Source organism: Hermetia illucens, chromosome 6 (assembly GCF_905115235.1).
Source record: "Hermetia illucens chromosome 6, iHerIll2.2.curated.20191125, whole genome shotgun sequence".
Classification (NCBI taxonomy): Eukaryota; Metazoa; Arthropoda; class Insecta; order Diptera; family Stratiomyidae; genus Hermetia; species Hermetia illucens.
In genome coordinates this window covers 42,512,295-42,532,024 of record NC_051854.1, presented here as the reverse complement: position 1 = coordinate 42,532,024, position 19,730 = coordinate 42,512,295, and the positions used below count along the sequence as shown (strand labels likewise).

The window sequence follows — 19,730 nt, the reverse complement described above, 5'->3', positions numbered from 1 at the left end:
GATCGTCACGATCGAGATTTAATTTTAGTTTTTTTTAAAGGTTTTTGTTTTTTAGTTTTTCATAATTGGCTGCCGTGGCCTCAGTTTTATCGGGGAAAGTAAGTCGATCTCGGCCCCGTTTTGCCGAATCAAGGCTAGTTGGAACTGGGGGTCGCCTAGTACCCACAGTTTACCGTTCACAGCTAGATCGTAACTCCTGTCACCTCTTATTCCCTAAAGGATCTTCCTTACTGAGCTCCCTTAGCACGATAAGGTAAGTAATCGTGATGGAAATTCGACCATTACTGTGTATACGCGTGTAGCATTTAATTCACGAGTACATATCGCGTAAATTAAATGCTGCACGACCAAAACTTTCTCACCTCCAGATTTCTGGATTATAATGAATGACGGAAGGTTTAGACTAATTACTGTAACCGAACTATAATCATCGGTCAGTTGGTTCTCCAGAAGCAGACATACTAACGAAATATGAGACGCAACGAATAGGAACTAGACTATCCGCAAAGAAGGAATGATTGAGAAAACTGATTATAAAGGTTCACGTAAAACTTTTCTTTTCAAGTCGGAAAAACCCTACAAGTAATTGGGCCAAATCCAAGGTAATCATTCCCGCAATGACATACGAATTCATCCTTCCCCGGTTCATATCGTTGTTCAATGCCCCCGCCCAGATTGAAACCGCGTATACCAGGTTGGATTTCACCACCCCAGCTATAAGCAGCCCGCGACTATTGGCCCTCCAACATTAGATATCCTCTTAGCTAGGGGCGAACTAACCTATCCGGTCTTTTGTCAGGCATTGGCCCAGGTGCCCCTTCAATCTCAACTTGGCATCGATCATTACCGCCAGGTATTTAATGAGGTCATACATTATGTCCCACAGCGGGGGCCCCAATACGCACCCTTGAGGAACACCTGCTCTCAAAGCATATTTTTTCCTGCTGTCATCCGTCTCGTACCCAAGAAGACTTTCCGCGAGGTCACTCTCAATCTGTTTTTAATCCAACATCAGTTGATCGAGTTAAAGAAATTCCTGACATCCACTGTAACCAACGCACAGCGCACACCAGCGACCGGCATCTTCCGGGCTTCAACCGTTGCTTTTGGATCGACCGTAAAACGGGCTCGCCAATACCCATCTGCACTCCCATAGAACAGAAACATCCTTTTGTATATCACCCTCCTAAACATTTTCCCTATAGTTTCTAAAAGACAGATCATCATCATCAACGGCGCAACAATCAGTATCCGGTCTAGGCCTGCCCTAATAGGGAACTCCAGACATCCTGGTTTTGCACCGAGGCCCACCAATTCGATATTCGTGAAAGCTGCCTAGCGTCCTGACCTACGCCATCGCTCCACCTTAAGTAGGGTCTACCTCGTCTTCTCTTTCTACCATAGATATTGATCTTATTGACTTTCCGGGCTGGATCATCCTCATCTATACGGATTAAGTGACCCGTCCACCGTAACCTATTGAGCCGGATTTTATCCACAACCGGACGGTCATGGTATCACTCATAGATTTCGTCATTATGTAGGCTACGGAATCGTCCATCCTCATGTAGGGGGCCAAAAATTCTTCGGAGGAACCTTCTCTCGAACGCGGCCAAGAGTTCGCAATTCTTCTTACTAAGAACCCAAGTCTCCGAGGAATACATGAGGACTGGCAAGATCATTGTCTTGTACAGTAAGAGCTTTGCCCTATGATGAGACGTTTCGAGCGAAACAGTTTTTGTAAGCTAAAATAGCGTGATAGGTGATACCTCTATAATTGCTGCACTGTGTGATATCTCCCTTTTTATGTATGAGACGGATAATGTCTCGTTGCCAGTCGTCAGGCATTGATTCGCGGCCCCATACCTTGAGCACAAGTTGATAAACCACTTGGTGGAACTGGTCGCCTCCATATCTAACAATTTCGGCTGTAATTCCATCGGCTCCTGGCGGCTTATGATTTTTTAGCCGATGAATTCCGCGGACTATTTCTCCTATACTTGGTGGTGGTAGTATTTGTCCGTCGTCTTCTGTTGGGGGCCTCCAACTTGCCGATGTTCTGGTTGTTGAATAGCTCATCAAAGTACTCAACCCATCGCTCCAGTATGCCCATTCTGTTGGAAATCAGATTGCCCTCTTTGCCTCGGCAGGATGAGCATCGATGTGTATAAGGCTTCATCCTGCTGACTTGTTGGTAAAACTTCTGCGCCTGGTGCAGTTGCTCCCTGTACTTTTCAAGCTCACAGACTTGTTGGTTCTCCCATCTGCTTCATCTCCAGGACCTCTGTTGACTGCGGTTATGCGGCATCCATTTCCCTCTTATAGGTGTCGCGGAGGGCTGTGCTGTGGGTGGCTTCAGCGTTAACTCTCACCTGATTGTCACAGGGGATTCTACGTGGTGTTGTTATTTGAGCTCGGAGCACCATACCAACGAGAAAGCCGTTCCGCCTTTTGTTGCGGCTGGGGCCAATTATCTTTGTTACCGTATCAATGATAACGTTCTTTAAGTGTTTGTGAAGATCATTTGTTCATGCTTCATTTCTAGGATCTCTGTTGACTGCAGCTATTGTGGCTTCAGTATTCACTCTCACCTGATTGTCAGAGGGAATTGTAGCTGGTGTCGTAATTCGAGCTTGGAGCGCTATGCCAACGAGGTATTGATCAAAGTCTATATTGCCCCCTCCCCTATACGTTCTGACATTCATCAAGGCTGAGAGGTGGCGGCGTTCGATCAACATGTGGTCAGTTTGGTTGAAAGTGATCCCGTCTGGAGAGGCCCATGTGTGCTTGTGGACCGCTTTCCGCTCAAACCAGGTACTTCCAACAACCATTTCGTGTAACACTGCTAATTGAATAATCCTTCTCCGACTCTGCAGTCTCCTCTGTAGGGGCGTGAACGTTGATGAGGCTTATATTTCTAAACTTGCCTTGCAAACGCAGAATGCATAACCATTCGGTTTCATCTTTTGGCTGACTAAAAAACCTACTCCGAGCACATGGTTTACTGGATGGCCACTGTTATATATGGTGTAGCGACTCTTCTCCAGGAAACCGGTCCCTGTCCAACGCATCTCCCGTAACGCTGTTACATCTACTCGATATTGGGACAGCGCATCGGCTAGCTACTCAGCAGCTTCATCTCTGTACAGGGAGAACACGTTCCGTGAGAAAATGCGCAAATCGTTATTCCTTTGTTGTTGTTCGTCATTGTGAAATCCGTCCAGTGTGAGGCTCCTGTTATGGCTTCGTAACGAGTTGTTTTCCGTGTAGGGTTGTCAGCCCTACCCAACCCCCAACCTGGAGGACTAGTTCGTACAATTCGTCCAATTTTTAGGCACGGGAGACTCGCCTTCATTCTTTCCCATCTGCACCTTTTCGTTAAGAAAGAGGTCCCAGCGGTCACCACCTGGAGGTGGGGATAGCGTTTGGTAATATAGCTGTTGATGGTGGTTCATCAGGCGTTTCCCAGGTTTTATGCTCCATCGTGGATACCAGTCCACGTTTCGCCCTGGGACCTATACTACCCTTTGACCAAAAGAAAGATAGGCCCGTATAAAGAGAGTAGTGGCCTGTTTGTTTTTCAGGCTCTGGTAGCTGAACGAACGTTTACCTCTCCCACTGGGCAAGAAACGTTCCTACCACCATGGCCGAGTCAAAAGCGTAATTTGTCCTTATGTAAGTTGATCAGCCATTGTTGATTATACCATGCTTCCGGAACTCTAAACGATCAAGAATGTTGCCCGACCACAACCCGGCTAGAACCTGAGGAGCAACTTCCGGAATTAATTCAGCATAAAATCCGCGGCTCCACAACAATGCCTGCGATTATGTCCTTGGTAACGAATCGCCTTCCCGACGCTCCTAGCGGGGCTTACAGCGTTGCACAGGTTAATGAGGAAGTCCCGCTGGTAAAACGGTCGAGGCTCCCTTATTAACGAGCCTCTGGTTGAGATCATCACCGGTTGTATGCGGATCTATGCCCTTTGCAGGCGCTAGTGAACGTCGCGGAGCTAAATGCTTCGTAGACGAGCGCTTTTGTCCCTGACAGTTACCTCAATTCGCCATGGACTAGTCCCTATCGCGAGCTGGATACAAAGCAACCGCAGGCGCCTAGGAGGTTTCACTCTCAGCCAACCTGACGTGGCTGAAGCTTTCCAAATTCGACGTAAATTCGTCCTTTGCTGTAACGGCCGTAATTAATTAAAATTGTTGCTTATTGTTCGGTACCTTTTTTTTCCCGTATTCAACTGTCCCTTTAGAAGAAAACTGTTCTTTCCGAACGTCCCAACGAGATCACCACTTTGAACTTAGCCATATCACACTTTTGTTTTAATATCACGACTTTTACTGAGCTCTAATAATTTACTTTGTTATAATGCACTTATACTCTTTTCTCTTCTCGGGGCTTTTCTCTGGGCGGTGGTCTCACCTCTTTGTTGTCTACCTCAAGCGGTCAGCTGTTTTCCACGGCCATCGGATGCAGTGGTGGAGGCGAATCTTCAATGGCGCCCAGGTTCGTGCCTCCGATGCACGGCCACAAACCTATTATTTTCCTCATTCGGGATTGGGATTCTTACCTATTATTATTATTCTGTTAAGGGAAAGTCGCACCGCGTCCTTGAAGAACTATTGTGCCCCTTTTACTGGTTATAGTGTACCTGTTGATCATAGTATCTCAAGCAGGCCTGTAACCGTTAGGAACTTTAGTATGTTCCCCACTTCCAGAAGTTTCAGCTTTGCATCTGGTATTAAGAGTTCTCCCAGATGTATCGACCTACTTTGCACAAGTGCCGGACACTGTCCCAGGACGTGCATAGAGGTTTCGTCCTCCTCCTCACAGAACCTGCAGGCAGTGTCCGTAGATATCCCTAGCTTCTCTAGGTGATAGTTTAGCCGACAATGACCAGTGAGAATTCCCACTATGATTCGGAGGTTCTTTTTGGTGAGGTTTAAGCAATCCTTTGTACGCATGGGTTCGTATCCCCCAATAAGCACCCTGGACTGCTCCATCCCTGGTAGGCCCGCCCAATATAGTTCCATCAAACGTTTCTCTTCGTTTCTTAGATTCATAGCCACGAAACCGTTTCCGATTCCACAGAAGGGTTCTGGCCCGTGTAAAGGCATCCCTGCTCCCTTCTTGGTTAGTTCATCCGCTGCCTCATTGCCTTCCAACCCAGCATGGCCTGGAACCCAAAGTATCCAGACCTTGTTGGACGAGCCGAGTGTATTCAGTCTCTCAAGGCATTCCCATACCAGTTTAGAGTTCACCTGGTTGGACCTAAGTGCCTTGATCGCTGCTTGGCTATCGGTGAGAATAGCTATGTTCTGCCCCCTGTAGTTCCTTTGCAGATTAAAGGAGGCACATTTGTCTATGGCGTAAATTTCCGCCTGGAATATGCTTGTGTACCTGCCCATTGGCTCAAAGTACATTTTCCTTGGACCAATGACACCGGCACCCGCTCCCTCTGCTGTGAGGGATCCGTCAGTGTACCAAGTAATCAGTTGCTGGTTTAAGCCGCGACATACGGCCACGCTCTCCCAGTTTGCCTTGTTACTCCAACGTGTTTCAAACTACTTATCGAAGTGAAACCTCGTTGTCATGTTGTCCCTCGGTATCAGTAATTCGGGATACCGCCTAGAGAGGATATCAATCTACCTTCGATTTAGGCAGCTCCCCGCCTCACTCATACTACCGGCCATCCTGAATATTGATCTCCTTGCCTGCATCTGTATGTGCAGATGGAGAGGGGTTAATCCCAGAAGGGCCTCCAGGGATGTCGTTGGGCATGTCCTCATTGCCCCACTGATACACACGCAAGCAAGCCTTTGGAGCTTATGTAATTCCTTCCTAGGCTTGTGTGCTGAGTTGGGTTCTTTCTGCCCAGATTACCGCTCCATAGGTAATCATTGGTCTTACTATTGCAGTATATATCCAAAGTAGTATCTTCGGGCTGCAATCCCATTTTTTTCCTGCTATGGATCTGCAAGTCATCAGAACCCTCGTGGCTTTTCGACAAGTGTTTCCGACATGTGTCTTCCAGAGTAATTTTTGGTCTGGCGTGATTCCCAAATATTTGACCTCTGTTTCTCGTTTCAGCTCCATATCATGTAATGTTATGGCTTTCAGGTGATCCAGCTTACGCCTCCTAGTGAATGGCACTATGGTGGTTTTGGTTGGGTTGATCCGCAGTCCCACCTTCCTGCACCAGGCACTAGTAACCCTTGAACCCGTTTGGATTCTATCACATAGGGTATCTTCATATTTGCCCCTACAGATCAGAACAATGTCGTCCGCGTAGCCCTGGACTTGTATTCCAGTATTAGTTAACACGTCCAGGAGTTCATCCACTACCATACTCCACATCAGCGGCGATAGTACTCCACCCTGTGGACAGCCTTGAGTGGTGTTCATGATAATAGAATTTGTACCTGTTTGTACCTCTGTTTGTCTGCTTTCTAGCATTTTGCCCATCCAGAGTGCCAGGGTGTTTCCCACTCCTTTGCGGCTCAGGGCATCCTGTATCTCTGTGTGCGATGTGTTGTCGAATGCTCCTTCGATATCCAAAAACGCGCACAGTGCAATTTCTTTTATTTCTATGGCATCCCGTAGTACCTCTGTCAGCTGATACAGAGCAGTTTCAGTTGACCTTCCTGCCCGGTAGGCGTGGTGACAGTGATGTAAGGGATTACGCTTTAGAACGTTAGTTCTAATATAGTTGTCTATGACCTTCTCCACCGTTTTGAGTACGAACGATGTTAGGCAGATTGGTCTGAAAGACTTAGGGTGAAAAGGATCCTTTTTACCCGCCTTCGGAATAAAGACCACTTTTGCCCGTCTCCATGCCCTTGGTATGTAACCCAGTGCTATGCTCCCCCTTACCACCCTCAGAAGAGACTCTAAGATAATTCCTAGGCCTCTCTGGATAAGTGCTGGGAAAATGCCATCTGCTCCGGGAGATTTCATTGGTTGAAAGGTTCCCACTGCCCATCTTAGCCTAGCTTCTGAGCATACCTCTTTTGCTAGTTTCCAGCTCTCTTTCCTTCCCCTTTTATCCGTTGTTGGGGTGTCAGGCAGATTATTGTCGCCTGCCGCCGAGGGGTAGGACCCCGGGAAGTGAGTTCTGAGAAGCAGGTGTACCCTGTCCTCCTCATTCTCGGTGAATGTCCAATCTTCCTTTTTCAAGCCGACAGAGGATATTCCCCCGACTTTGGCTACAGCCTTGTACAGCCTGGTTACTTCTGTGATCTGTTCAATCCCATCACAGGATTCCCTAAAGCTGTTCCGTTTCGCTTCCCTGATGGCGTTGCCATACGCAGTCAGTGCATTTTATACCTCTGCCAGTCCCCGGTTCATTTTGCGTTTTCGTACCTCCGTTCTCATTCTGGCTAAGTTCCTGTTCCACCATGGTACATCCCTTGATGACTTGACTATCTTGGCCGGACAGCTGGCCTCATATGCGTCAATGACGATTGTGTTGAGGTCTTCCACCACCGTTTCTAATTCCAATTCGCTCCTGATGTCACCGCCCCCTTGAAGGTGGACAATGTTGTTGCTCAGGTGCATTGTATAGGATTCCCAATCCGTTCTCTTGGGATTCCTTATTATTCTTTTTATTTCGGAGTTACCCTCAATGTCGAATCTGATTATCCTGTGATCAGACGTTGAGGGTTCATCCGACACCCTCCAATTCCTAACCATCCCGTTCATTAGGGTATTTCCTAGAGTTATATCTAGTACCTCTTGTTGGTGCTGGTCACAAATGTTAGAGTGTTTGTTCCCTAAGTTATATGTTTCTAACTTATTACTAAGAATAAATTCGAGAAGGTACTCACCTCTACGATTAGTGTCGCTGCTTCCCCACACTTCGTGGTGGGCGTTGGCATCGCAGCCGAGAAGAAGTGGTAGCGCCCTCTCCTCGCAATACTCTGTCAGCTTTGCGACTTGTTCCGGTGGAGCCCGGCTCTCGTCTCCTGGGAAGTATCCCGATGCTACAACTACCTCTCGAGTGCTCCTCCCGGCTTCCAATGAGACTTGGATAGCCACAAGTTCCCCGGTTAAGAACTCTGAAAGACATATGTATTTTAGATTACGTTTGAGAATTATGCAAGCTCTTGGTTTTTCACAAGAGGAGTCCCAAATTACCTGCATGTCTCCTCCTTGCAGACCGCGAATCTGCCCCCGGTACACCCAGGGCTCCTGAGCGAGCACTATTCCAATGTTCTCCTTGGAATTTGCCCTTGCAATCACTGCAGATGCAGCTCTCGCATGGTGGAGGTTTATTGGCTTCGTTATTGTTTGGAGCTCTTCTCCACTGTCGGAGTGTCAGCCTCCTCCTCCGACATGGCGCTTTCCTGCGCGTCGCTGTCCACCCCGAGCCCTAGGAGTCCTAGGTCTAGGTCGTCCAGCTTCTGCTCTTCACTGGGCAGCAGGTCTATTTCCCTGGTTGATCCAGTTCTTTCCGCCTCTATGGCTTCCGTGACTTCTTCAGGGACCTCGGTAAGTTTTCCACCCGATGCCTCCTCCGAAGTCTCTTTCCTTGGCTTTCCCTTGTGCACATGCACGGGTATGTTGCCAAATCGGTAGTTGATATGACAACTCCGACGTTTAATTGCATCTAGGGATTGGTCATCTACCCCAATTGTGAGGAGTTTACCCTTTCCCTCCACCTTGCTTCTGAAGACTCTCCATAGTCGAGTATGGAGATCTTCGTTCTGAGCAATTAGGAGTCTCATAAGGTCTTCTGTTACTATTGCCGCGCCCTTTGGCAGAAAAACTGTCACCATGTGGGCTTCTGGTATATCATCTCCAGCACATGTTGACAGTTCCACCCCTTCCCAGCCTGGCAATCTAGGAATTATGGTTCTAACCCATTCTGCGGTACCTTCCGTCGCGCAGTCCACCAGTATAAGGCCTGGTCGGAAGCGTATCCCGGTGAACACCAGTTTCGACGTCCAACCCTTGATCATCTGCTTGACGACAAGCTCCTCAATGATTTCCTGTTCCTCCCGAGTGAGTATTTGCTCGGGAAACCTTTTTGGCAGTATGGCCAGTCGAAAGCGCCTCCTAGAGTTCAGGGCTAGCTCCTTCTCGACCGCTGTGGCTTGGTTTACAGTTTACCCGTTACGACCACTAGCTCTGATTCGAAGTAAGACCCGGTGCTCTAGGTGGGGCGATACATTGAATACGCCCATCCTTCTCTGAGGACGAACACATTCATTCATTCATTCTCTTTCATAAGAAGGGTTCACTTTATATCCCCTCCTCCATCCAGAAAAAACGTTGTTCTTTAATTTAACTTTTACTGGACTAACTAGTTGTCACCCTGCTTGCTACTTGCTGAAAATAGGATTTCACTCATAAGACAAATTTGCTCACTTTTTAGGTAACAAAGAGTTCGGAATGAGCCGACTGGAGCCTTTGCACGTAAAGTCAATGGTAATCGATACAGGGTCGGGATCGCCGATTAATCTCCGTCAAACATTCAAAGAAGTGGATGTACATGACTTGATTTCAGGAAGCCGTGTCGTAAGATACAGGTGAGTCAAAATTCCTTTGACAAACCAAAAATTGGTTACTCTCTTATTTCTTTCAGAACTGACCTCAACAAACACCTCATCATCTGCGACAGTAAAAGCGATCGCATCAGGGTTCTCGGTGATTATGAAATGTCAGGACGAATCCTCTTATTACCAATTGTTGGCAAGGGGAAAACTAACATTACACTGGTTGATACTCACATTGAACACCAACTGATCGGTGAGCCTTACGAAAAAAATGGCGTAAAGTATATGAAACTTCGCGAATACAAAGTCGATTTCAAACCGAAGCGTGTTTATATGCATTTCGAGAATTTATTCAACGATAAAGTCCTTTCAGAAGGGATGAATCGATTCATTGATGAAAATTGGGAAGCTGTTTTCAGTGGACTTAAGGAAGGATACTCAAAAGGATTCGGAAGCATATTTAGAGACTTAAGTAATAGAATTTTTACAAAAGTTCCCATGGATCAGATATTTTTAAGGAATTCTATTGAAGGAAGCAAATAACATTTTTTGTGAATCTCAACACATCTATGTAGGTATTAATTAGGCACATAGAACTGTTATCATTATCCTTATTTTATCAAAATGCAGATAGTGCAATTTGCAATAGATGCAGCGTTTAATGCACTTTTTTTAACATTTCTTTAAGAAGGAATATTAACACGATAGGATAAGTACGTATTGTAATTAAAACCTTCTATTTTCCGGAAGACATACTTTAATAAACCTAGAAGTACCGATTTTACATAGAAAGTTAATGCGAAATTATTGTCGTCTATGAATGTAAGTAGAATGTTTACCGATGAACCAACAAAACAAAAGAGTCAAGCGAGTAACTTGATTTTAACAAATAAAGCTAATCCAATTTGCTATATCTTATCAATGTCGGCGGTTGAGATAAATCTTAACAGGCTGCGGGGTAAGCGTTTGCTGTAGTATATTCGTCTGAAGTCCTGGCCAAATTTCGTAACTGATCTAATGGCATCTCTCCGTCTGAATGATTTGAATTCCTAGGCACCGACCTTGGCGATTGACCTGAAGGTGTCGGAAATCTAACCTCAGGGGTAAGTGAATTAAATAACTGGTCGCCCATCTTGGAGATTGGAGTAGAACGTAGCCGGGTAACATTCGTGTGGCTTATTGTCAAGTTCACAGTTCCACTACCCTCCTTGTTTCCAACACTGTTGATCGGAGGACCATGCTGTTCGCGTAGATAATACAGCCATTGTTAGTATGCACTATCCCCACGTCGTTCAGAGCCACCTCGGGCCTCTGCCCGTTGCAACTTATTGAACATATTGTAGAACCGCTGGTGACATACAGTCAGCTGTTCGCCGCCATTCACTCCTTCCAGATCGTGCCGTTGTTCATGACCTCCTGCAAGTAACCATTTGGTTTATTTGGGTGTTCGTAGATTGCATCTAGTGCACAGTTTAGCATGTCGTCCATATTGTTTGTTACTTTTGATGCGCATAAGAAGATTTGGTGGTCAAAGGATAGTATAGACTCCCGGGGTAGTACCGGTCCCAGGACGTAAAGTGGATTTGTACCCACGATGGAGCATAAAACCTGGGAAACGCCCGCTGAACCAACACCAACAGCTCTACTACCAAACCCTACCTCCACCTCCACGTGGTGACCGCTGGGGGCTCTTTCTTAACGGAAAGCTGCAGACGGAGAAGGATGAAGGGGAGTCTCCCGCGCCTAAAAACGCGACAAAATATACAAACTGGTCCTCGAGATTGGGGGTTGGGCAGGACTGACATGCCCAACATGCAAAACAAAAGTTACGAACCTACGGAAGGAGCCTCGGACAGGATGGATCTTACAACGACGAACCCGGCAACGACAACGGAATAACGATTTCCGCATTATCTCATGGAATGTGCGCTCCCTGTACAGACCGAATGCTGCTGAGCTAGCCGATACCCTGTCCCAATGTAAGGCTGATGTAACAGCGTTGCAAAAGATGCGATGGACAGGGACCGGTTTCCTAGAGAAGAGTTACTACACCATATATTTTAGCGGCCATCCAGTAAACCATGTGCTCGGAGTAGGTTTGTTAATAATAATAATAATCGTTGGCGCAACAATCCATGTTGGATCAGGGCCTTGAAGTGTGTTAGACCACTTCATTCAAGACCGTAACGGTACACTACAGTAGACTGTAGGAGACAATGTGGTCAGCATTGCGCTCGCCCGAGATTAGTACCCTGATTTGACTCAGGTACTCATTCACAGCTGAGTCGACTGATATCCGACGTCAAATCACGATACAAATTCCACTGTCACCAGTGAGATTTGAACCGTGTTCTTCCGTACGACAGCCTTGCGTTTGTTAGTCAGCCAAAAAATGAAACCTGCTGCTATCGGCTTTGAAAATATAAGCGAAAGACTATGCACTCTGAATTAGCGAGGCAAGTTTAGAAATGTAAGCCTCATAAACGTTCACGCCCCTACAGAGGAGACTGCAGAGTCGGAAAAGGATACCTTCTACGAGGCAGTTGAGCGGACCCTCGAAGCCTGTCTCAGATATGATATCAAAATCATACTTGGAGATTTCAATAGCCAACTAGGGGAGGAGCCCGTATTTAGGCTATACGTTGGCTCCCATTGCTTACATAGGGATACCAATGATAACGAACTGCGGATTATTCAGTTAGCAGTATCGCACGAAATGGTTGTTGGAAGTACCTGATTTGCGCGGAAAGCGGTCCACAAACAAACATGGACCTCTCCAGATGGGACCACTTCCAGCCAAATTGACCACGTGCTGATTCAACAGTGCCAACTCTCAGCCTTGATGAACGTCAGAACATATAGGACGGCCTATATACACTCGCATCACTATCACGTTGGCATGGCACTCCGAGCTCGAATTACGACACCACCTATAATCTCCTCTGACAATCAGGTGGGAGTGAATACTGAAGCCATCCACAACACAGCCCTCCACGACACCTATAAGAGGGAAATGGATGCCGCCATAACCGCAGTCAACAAAGATCCTGGAGATGAAGCATCAACAAATGATTTTCACAACCACTTGAAGAATGTTATCATTGATACGGCCGGAAAGATTCTTGGCCCCAGCCGCAAAAAAAGTCAGAACCGCTGGTTTGACGATGAACCTAGCTTCGGAACGGTAGAATGGCGCATACCGAGTAATGTTGCATTCTCAAAGAACGTGAGTACCCGCGGAGACTTAGCACGAACTCCCGCTAGCGGAGAAGCGACTTCACAGACGGAAAAAGGAAGCCTGGGAGAAACAAGAACTCTGTAAACTAGAAAAGTACAGGGAGCAACCGCACCAGGCGCGGAAGTTTTACTAACAAGTCAGCAGGGTGAAGCCTTGTACACTTCAATGGTCATCCTGCCGAGACAAAGAGGGAAATCTGATTTCCGACAGAATGGAATATTGGAGCAATGGGTTGAGTACTTTGATGAGCTACTGAACAACCAGAACATTGACGAGTTAGAGGTCCCGCCAACTGAAGATGACGGACAAATACTACCACCACCAAGTATAGGAGAAACAGTCCGAGCAATTCATCATAAGTCGCCAGGAGCCTATGCAATTACAGCCGAATTAGTTAAATACGGAGGCGACCAGTTACACCAATTGGTTCGTCAACTTGTGCTCAAGGTATGGAACAGCAAATCATTGCCTAACGACTGGCAGCGAGGCATTATCTGTCTCTTACATAGAAAGGGAGATATCACATAGTGTAGTAATTATAGAGATATCACGTTGCTGAATGCCATCTATAAGATATTCTCCGCTATCTTGCGAGGCCGGATAGCCCCATTCGCCCAAAACATCATTGGCCCATACCAAAAAGGCTTCACTCCAAACAAATCAGCAACAGATCAGATTTCCTCTCTGCGGGAAGCGATGGAAAAACTGTTGGAATATGGACATCTTTCCATCGACTTTAAAGCCGCCTATTATAGTGCAGCCAGGCTAAAACTGTACACGGCCATGAGAGAATTCGGTATACCGACAAAATTGATAAGACTGACTAGGCTGACCCTGACCAATGTGTGAGGCCAGATAAAAGCAGCAGGATCACTCTCAAGACCATTCGACATCAGCAACGGTCCACGACAAGGGGATGCCCTATCATGCGTCCTCTTTAACCTGGCCCTCGAAAAAGTGGTCAGTGATGCTGAGGTAAATGCGAGGGGTACGATCCTCTTTAAGTCTACCCACAATTACTAGCTACTGGCCTATGCTGACGATGTCGACATCATGGGAAGAACCACCCGAGACATATAAGCTGCCTTCAGATCGAGTAGGCGGCGCTAAATCTTCGGCTGCACATCAATGAAGGCAAGACAAAATATATGGTGGCAACGTCAGCACCGAAGACGAACCAACCGACAAGTTAAGTTCGAAGTAGTTGCCTTGATTGAAGCCCACTGCGAGGGTGCTGATGTCGAATTGAGGCACCAGATACCGGCCTTCTCCTATGGCCCGAGGGACGGCTGTTACGTGTAGTAGATCATATTCGTGTTTGCAGATTATGCAAAAAGACCCGAACACTCGAATTTGTTCTTCGTTCTTTAATAACGACATTCGTTTTTGTGGAATCCTTTGGATTTTATAAAACAGGCCAATCTTGGTCAGGACATCCGTTATCGTGGTTGTCAGTTCATCTCTGTCGACGAGACCCAATAATTCTCCCCGTAGAATGCGGACACGATTCGACTATATTTCGTCTCTAACTCTTTGAAGTAGTCCATGACTGTCAAGCACGTGGATACAATCTGAACATTCAGATTGCCCGCATCCGTTTTGGCAAACCAGCTGTTAATTTTGTTCATTGATTCTGTAGTTCAATTTATGGGTGATTTCTCTGAATCGGTGAGATACTGCGGTGATGTAAGCTTCTACCCGCGCGTTTATCAAAACGTTCTGCTGGGTCATTGACTGCAACATGGTAAGTTGTCCTTGGCGGAGGTCCTCGATGTCATTGTAAACCTCCTTGTTGACTCCAAATACATAGTAGACCTCTCCTTCTTATTTTGGGGGCTGTGAGCTCGAGCAACTCATCGATCTTGCGGGTAGTATTCTTGCATTTAAAATTTAGATACCTTTTCAACACTTCACAATGGGTCGTGGTTTCTATCTCCGTGGCTTTCCTGCACATTGCGTTCGACTGGCTCAAGACATCATTCATATTCTGACGATGCCTTATCATTTCTCGATTCCAAAAGTGCACCTCGATTCTTAACTCTCCTCGAATGTGCCGAGAGCGGGCTAGCTTCTCGACGTGGTATCCAGCGTCCGACTCCCATATCTCATAGTCCTCGATTGAAATGTTCTTTGCGAACAGCATCCCGAATGATAGGAATAATGTCGTTATGTTGAGTAATGATCGTGTCCAGGTACATGGTGCCAATCGCCATTTCTTGGTACGCTTTACCACTTCTGGACGTACGTCGTTGTCGCAGTTTTTTGGTCTCACGAGGTTCGTGGCCGGTGTCATTTGTCTCCCTTTCTCAAAGGTGCCTGATGAGCAGATTCTTCAGTCGGGCATAGCAGCACTCGCTCAGCACGTCGTTGGTGAGCGCGACTGAGCCCTCATTCAGGCCGACCAAAGTATGGTCAAATTAAGTGGCAAGTGCAAGTGGAGGGAGTTCTGTGCTAATGTGCTTTCCGTGGTATTATATCGAAGTAACACAAGGAAAGTGGCAGCCACTGTTAGTCAGAAGCTGTAAGCCTTCATGAACACTTGTCTGGGTCGTGTTATCGAGGTACTGTGGCCTGATACTATTTCGAACGAAGAACATAGTCAACAAACCGTCAAGTTCCCCGTGGATGAGTCTATGAGAAGGCAGAATTAGCAGTAGATAGGTCACACATTAAACAGGAGCAACAATTACATTGCTCACTAGGGCAGCCAAAAGGACGTGGCGCAATACAGAGGAGGGAGAGTGTAGAGTCCTCGGAAAGCCCTGGCAAAGTTGACACGCATTCCACAGTGTAAAGCGTGTAGGTGTGGTTGATACACTATCCACCTAAAAAGAATAAATGGCAAACGTATACCGTTTCCAAAAATTCTGTATAATAGACAGGCTAAACCTCAATAAACAATTGGAAAGCGAAAGCACTTGGTTACTTTTTATATTTAAAATAACTGAAAAGTCCACGTCCTTGTGCACTAATATTGCCTTACATGCGTCTAATTATTTCTGCTGTTTTTACCGTTGAAAATGATATTGATACCTTTTGAATGTCGCAGAAGAACTGGAGATATCAATTAATCTGAAATCTCGAACTCATTATTTGAACTGCATAAAAATATAGCAGACTGAGCGTCTGAGGTAACAGGATGCTAATGAAGCTCGATGGAAGAATGGAATTTCGCTTTTTCCGATAATTGACATATAAAAAAGATATTAAGTTTATTGAATTTGCAGACAGGCATGGAAATATCATATTTCCTAGCAAGAAACACCAAAATTAGATCATCACCATCAACGACGCAAAAACCTGTATGCGGTCTAGGCCTGCCTTAATAAGGAACTCCAGACACTCCGGTTTTGGACGAGGTCCCCCAATTCGTTATCCCCAAAAGCAGTCTGGCATCCTAACCTACACCATCGTTCCATCTCGGGCAGGGTCTTCCTCGTCTTCTCTTTTTCTACCATAGACATTTTCGTGCAGACGTTCCGGGCTGGATCATCCTCATCGATGCGGATTAAGTGACCCGCCCACCGCAGTCTGTTGAGTCAGATTTTATCCACAACCACAAGATGGTTGTGGTATCGCTCATAGATTTCGTCGTTATGTAGGCTACGGGATCGTATATGCCCATGTAGGGGCCAAAAATCCTTCGGAGGCGCGGCCAAAAGATTTCGCAACGATCTCAAAGTTGTAGTCTTCCCATCTGACCAGTGCAGTTTGATGTTGTTGGTTGGTTGGTTTTTGGTGCTGATGTTGCCATCATATATTTTCCTTGGCTTCAATGATGTGCAGCCCGAGATTTATAGGCAGTTTGTACATCTCGGGTTGTTCTTTACATGATGTCGATCTCGTCAGCATAGGTCAGTAGTTGGGTGGACTTAAAGAGGATCATACCCTTCGCAATTACTTCAGCATCACGGATCACTTCTTCCAGGGCCAGGTTAAAGAAGACGCATAACGGGGCATCCCCTTGTCTTAGACCGTTGTTTATGTCGAATGGTCTTGACAGATAATGTCCCGTTGACGGGCATTGATTCCCTATCCCACACCTTACGCATAAACTGATGAACCACTTGGTGCAACTGGTCGCCTCCATATTTAACCAATTTGGCTGTAATTCCATCGGCTCCTGGCGACTTAGGATTTTTAAGCCGCTGAATTCCACCGACCGTTTCTTCTTACTTGGTGGTGACAGTATTTGTCCGTCGTCTTCAATTGGTGGACCTCCTACTCGCCAATATTCTGGTTGTTCCGCAGTTCATCAAAGTACTGAACCCATCGCTCCAATATTCCGTGAGTCCATTGCGGAGGCACCAGCTGTAGATTACATGCAAAGTTGCATTCAAGCGGTCACACACTGTGTCCGCAAACTTGCCGGTAATTATTACGGCTAGGTCCTCCGCAAATGCTTGTGCGAAGACTTTTTTGTCCTCCAGGAGCCACAGCAGGGTATCCGTTACTAAGAGCCATAACAGTTCAGAGAGAACCCCTCCCTCTGGGCTGCCCCTGAGAAATCCTGCTTCAATAAACTTCTGGCCGACCGATATGTGGATTTTTCTCCAATCTAGCATGTGAAGGATCCAACTGATTAGCAGCGATTCGATTCCATGCTGTCTTGCCGCATCACAAATTGCCGCGACTGAGGCATAATTGAAGGCACCTTCGATGTCCATAAATGCGCCTAAGTCGTATTCTTTTTCGGACATCACCTTTTCAAGTTTTGCCGTAAGTTCATGAAGTGCTGTCTCCGTGGATTTGCCTTTCTTGTAAGCGTCTTGCCTATGGTGAAGTGGCCACTTAGGGATGTGTGTATCCCTTATATATCGATCTACTAGTCTTTCTAGTCCTTTTAGCAGAAAGGACGTTAGGCTGATCGGTCGAAAGCTTTTTGCGTCTGTGTAAGTGGGTTTTCCTGGTTTGGGAATGAACAACACCTTCACATCCCGCCATTTAATTGGAATATAAGCGTGAGCTAGGCATCCACGATATATATTCCGAATATGTAGACCCAGGGCATCTCTCTATTACTAACGCAGGGATGATGCCATCCGGACCTGCAGACTTGTATCTATGGAACGAGTTAAACGCCCATTTCACTCGCTCCAGTGATACTACTTTGCATGTCAGATTCCAGTCTCTCCGTTGAGGGTTGTATGCACCGGTTGGCCCCGAGATTAGATTTTGGATGCTGCCTGGGAAGTGCACTTCAAGCAAATGGTTTGTTTCTTCATCGCTGTCTGTGGGCTACCCATTCTGCAAACGTAAATAACCCAGTTTCTGGCTACGTTCTTTGACCAGAATTCGCTTCAACTTTGAGGTTGCCTCAAAAGAGTTTTACCCTTCTTTGGCATCTTGAGTGGACAGTTTTCTTCGAAAGCTTCTCTCATGCTAGTTGTGATCATCTAGGTTGTCTTCTCAATTCCAGCAATGGATTTGATGCGCTTCCCAGGGATCGTGACTCGGGCGCTCAATTCTATTTGATACATCACCTAATCTGTCTTCCTCGGATTCCGAAATGGAGTGGGTGGAGGTGCCCATAACGAAATCAATGCGTCTGTGATCCGAGAGTGTGATATCGTTTGATACTCTCCGATCAGAGCCGCGATGTCAGGAGATGCCACCGTGATGTCGATGACCTCTCGCCTGACAACGTTGAAGAAAGTGAGTTCATTACCCACATTTAAGATCTGCAAATCGGTTCCCACTAGATGCTCCGGTAGTCTCGATCCTCTTGCATTGATGTTCGAACTTCTCCAGCATATGTGGTGAGGGTTGACATCACATCCTGCTATTACCCCCATGCCTCTACTTTTGGCATATTGGATAGCTCTGATGAATGTTCCACTGGGAACGTCTTCTGCGTCGTAGGGAAAATATGCAGAGCACCATAGTATCTCTTTATCTCACTGTTGACTTTTTATGGTTAGCTTAGCCGATATGGTGCTGCATCACATAGGTCGTTAACCAAGTTAGCCTGGAAGTCTTTGGAGACTACCATGCAGGTGCGGGGTCGATGGCTTCCATTGGCATACAATAGGTCAGCATGTTGGAAGTTTAGGCCCCTGACTGCCCCATCAACAACCCACGGTTCTTGTATGAGGTATTATTAGATGATAGTGGTAATCTAATCCATGGAATAAAGTCACAAGTCGACACCCAATATATCGTACATAACCAGTTACTTATGTAGGTATATCTCCACTTACTTGCGTGGTTTCAGTGGAAGGACATCAACGCATACATGCAACAAAGTTTAGGAATGCTCCCTGAACTGATATCATAGCCGCCCTAAATGTATAAAGAAGGGCTGGTACCTTACATCGTCTATTTTCAAAAGACGATCCAAAGCAAAGGAACCCCAACGTTCTCTCAGCAGAAAGTTTACTGAGACTTCTAAGAAACTTAATAGGTCTCCTCCTCGGACACCACCTTATCGTGGTGAGGGAGCCTTTAGTAGTTTACTACTACCATGAGGGTGTCCAAAATATGAATATGGAAACGATGGATATAAACTCTCCAAGTGCTAAGAAGTCACAGACTTCGAATCCATCCGCGACCATGAGCAATCATGTCGCGGCCGAGGCGCGGACTTTGGAGGCCTCACCACATTCATACTCGCCTATAGATCAATCTGTAGAAGGCATGCTTTCCGACTCAGTGGAGAGCTTGCATTTAGTGCCTACGGCGAAGTTAGCCAGAAAGGAAAGTACGAAAACTCTCAAATTGGGAGAAACTGGAAATCCGATTACGGCCGGCCCGTCCTCGGTACTACAGCCCAAATCTACCCGCAAACAGATGAGGAAGGGCCGGCAAAAGGGAACTTCGGCCACTAAGGAGCGGGGACTACAGGCTAAATCCTGCTTGTCAGAACCTACTCCTTCATCCTTACCAGGAAGAGCGAAAGAACGGGAAGCTGGTGACGTGGACGCTACTGATTTAATGCCAGTATGTTGAAATGTATCCAAGCGGTCCGGACACCGTGAACCTGGGAAGG

General features: G+C 46.4%; 1 protein-coding gene across 1 annotated transcript in view; it reads left to right on the top strand.

The window, feature by feature from the left end:
* Positions 1-10,288, top strand: part of LOC119659307 (protein takeout) — a 51,419-nt gene extending 41,131 nt beyond the window's left edge. The window contains exons 3-4 of the mRNA XM_038067320.1: positions 9,384-9,537; positions 9,594-10,288. Of these exons, the coding sequence (XP_037923248.1) occupies positions 9,384-9,537; positions 9,594-10,047 (608 nt within the window). The 3' untranslated portion in view covers positions 10,048-10,288. The remainder of the gene's footprint in view (positions 1-9,383; positions 9,538-9,593) is intronic.
* Positions 10,289-19,730: the final 9,442 nt, after the last annotated feature.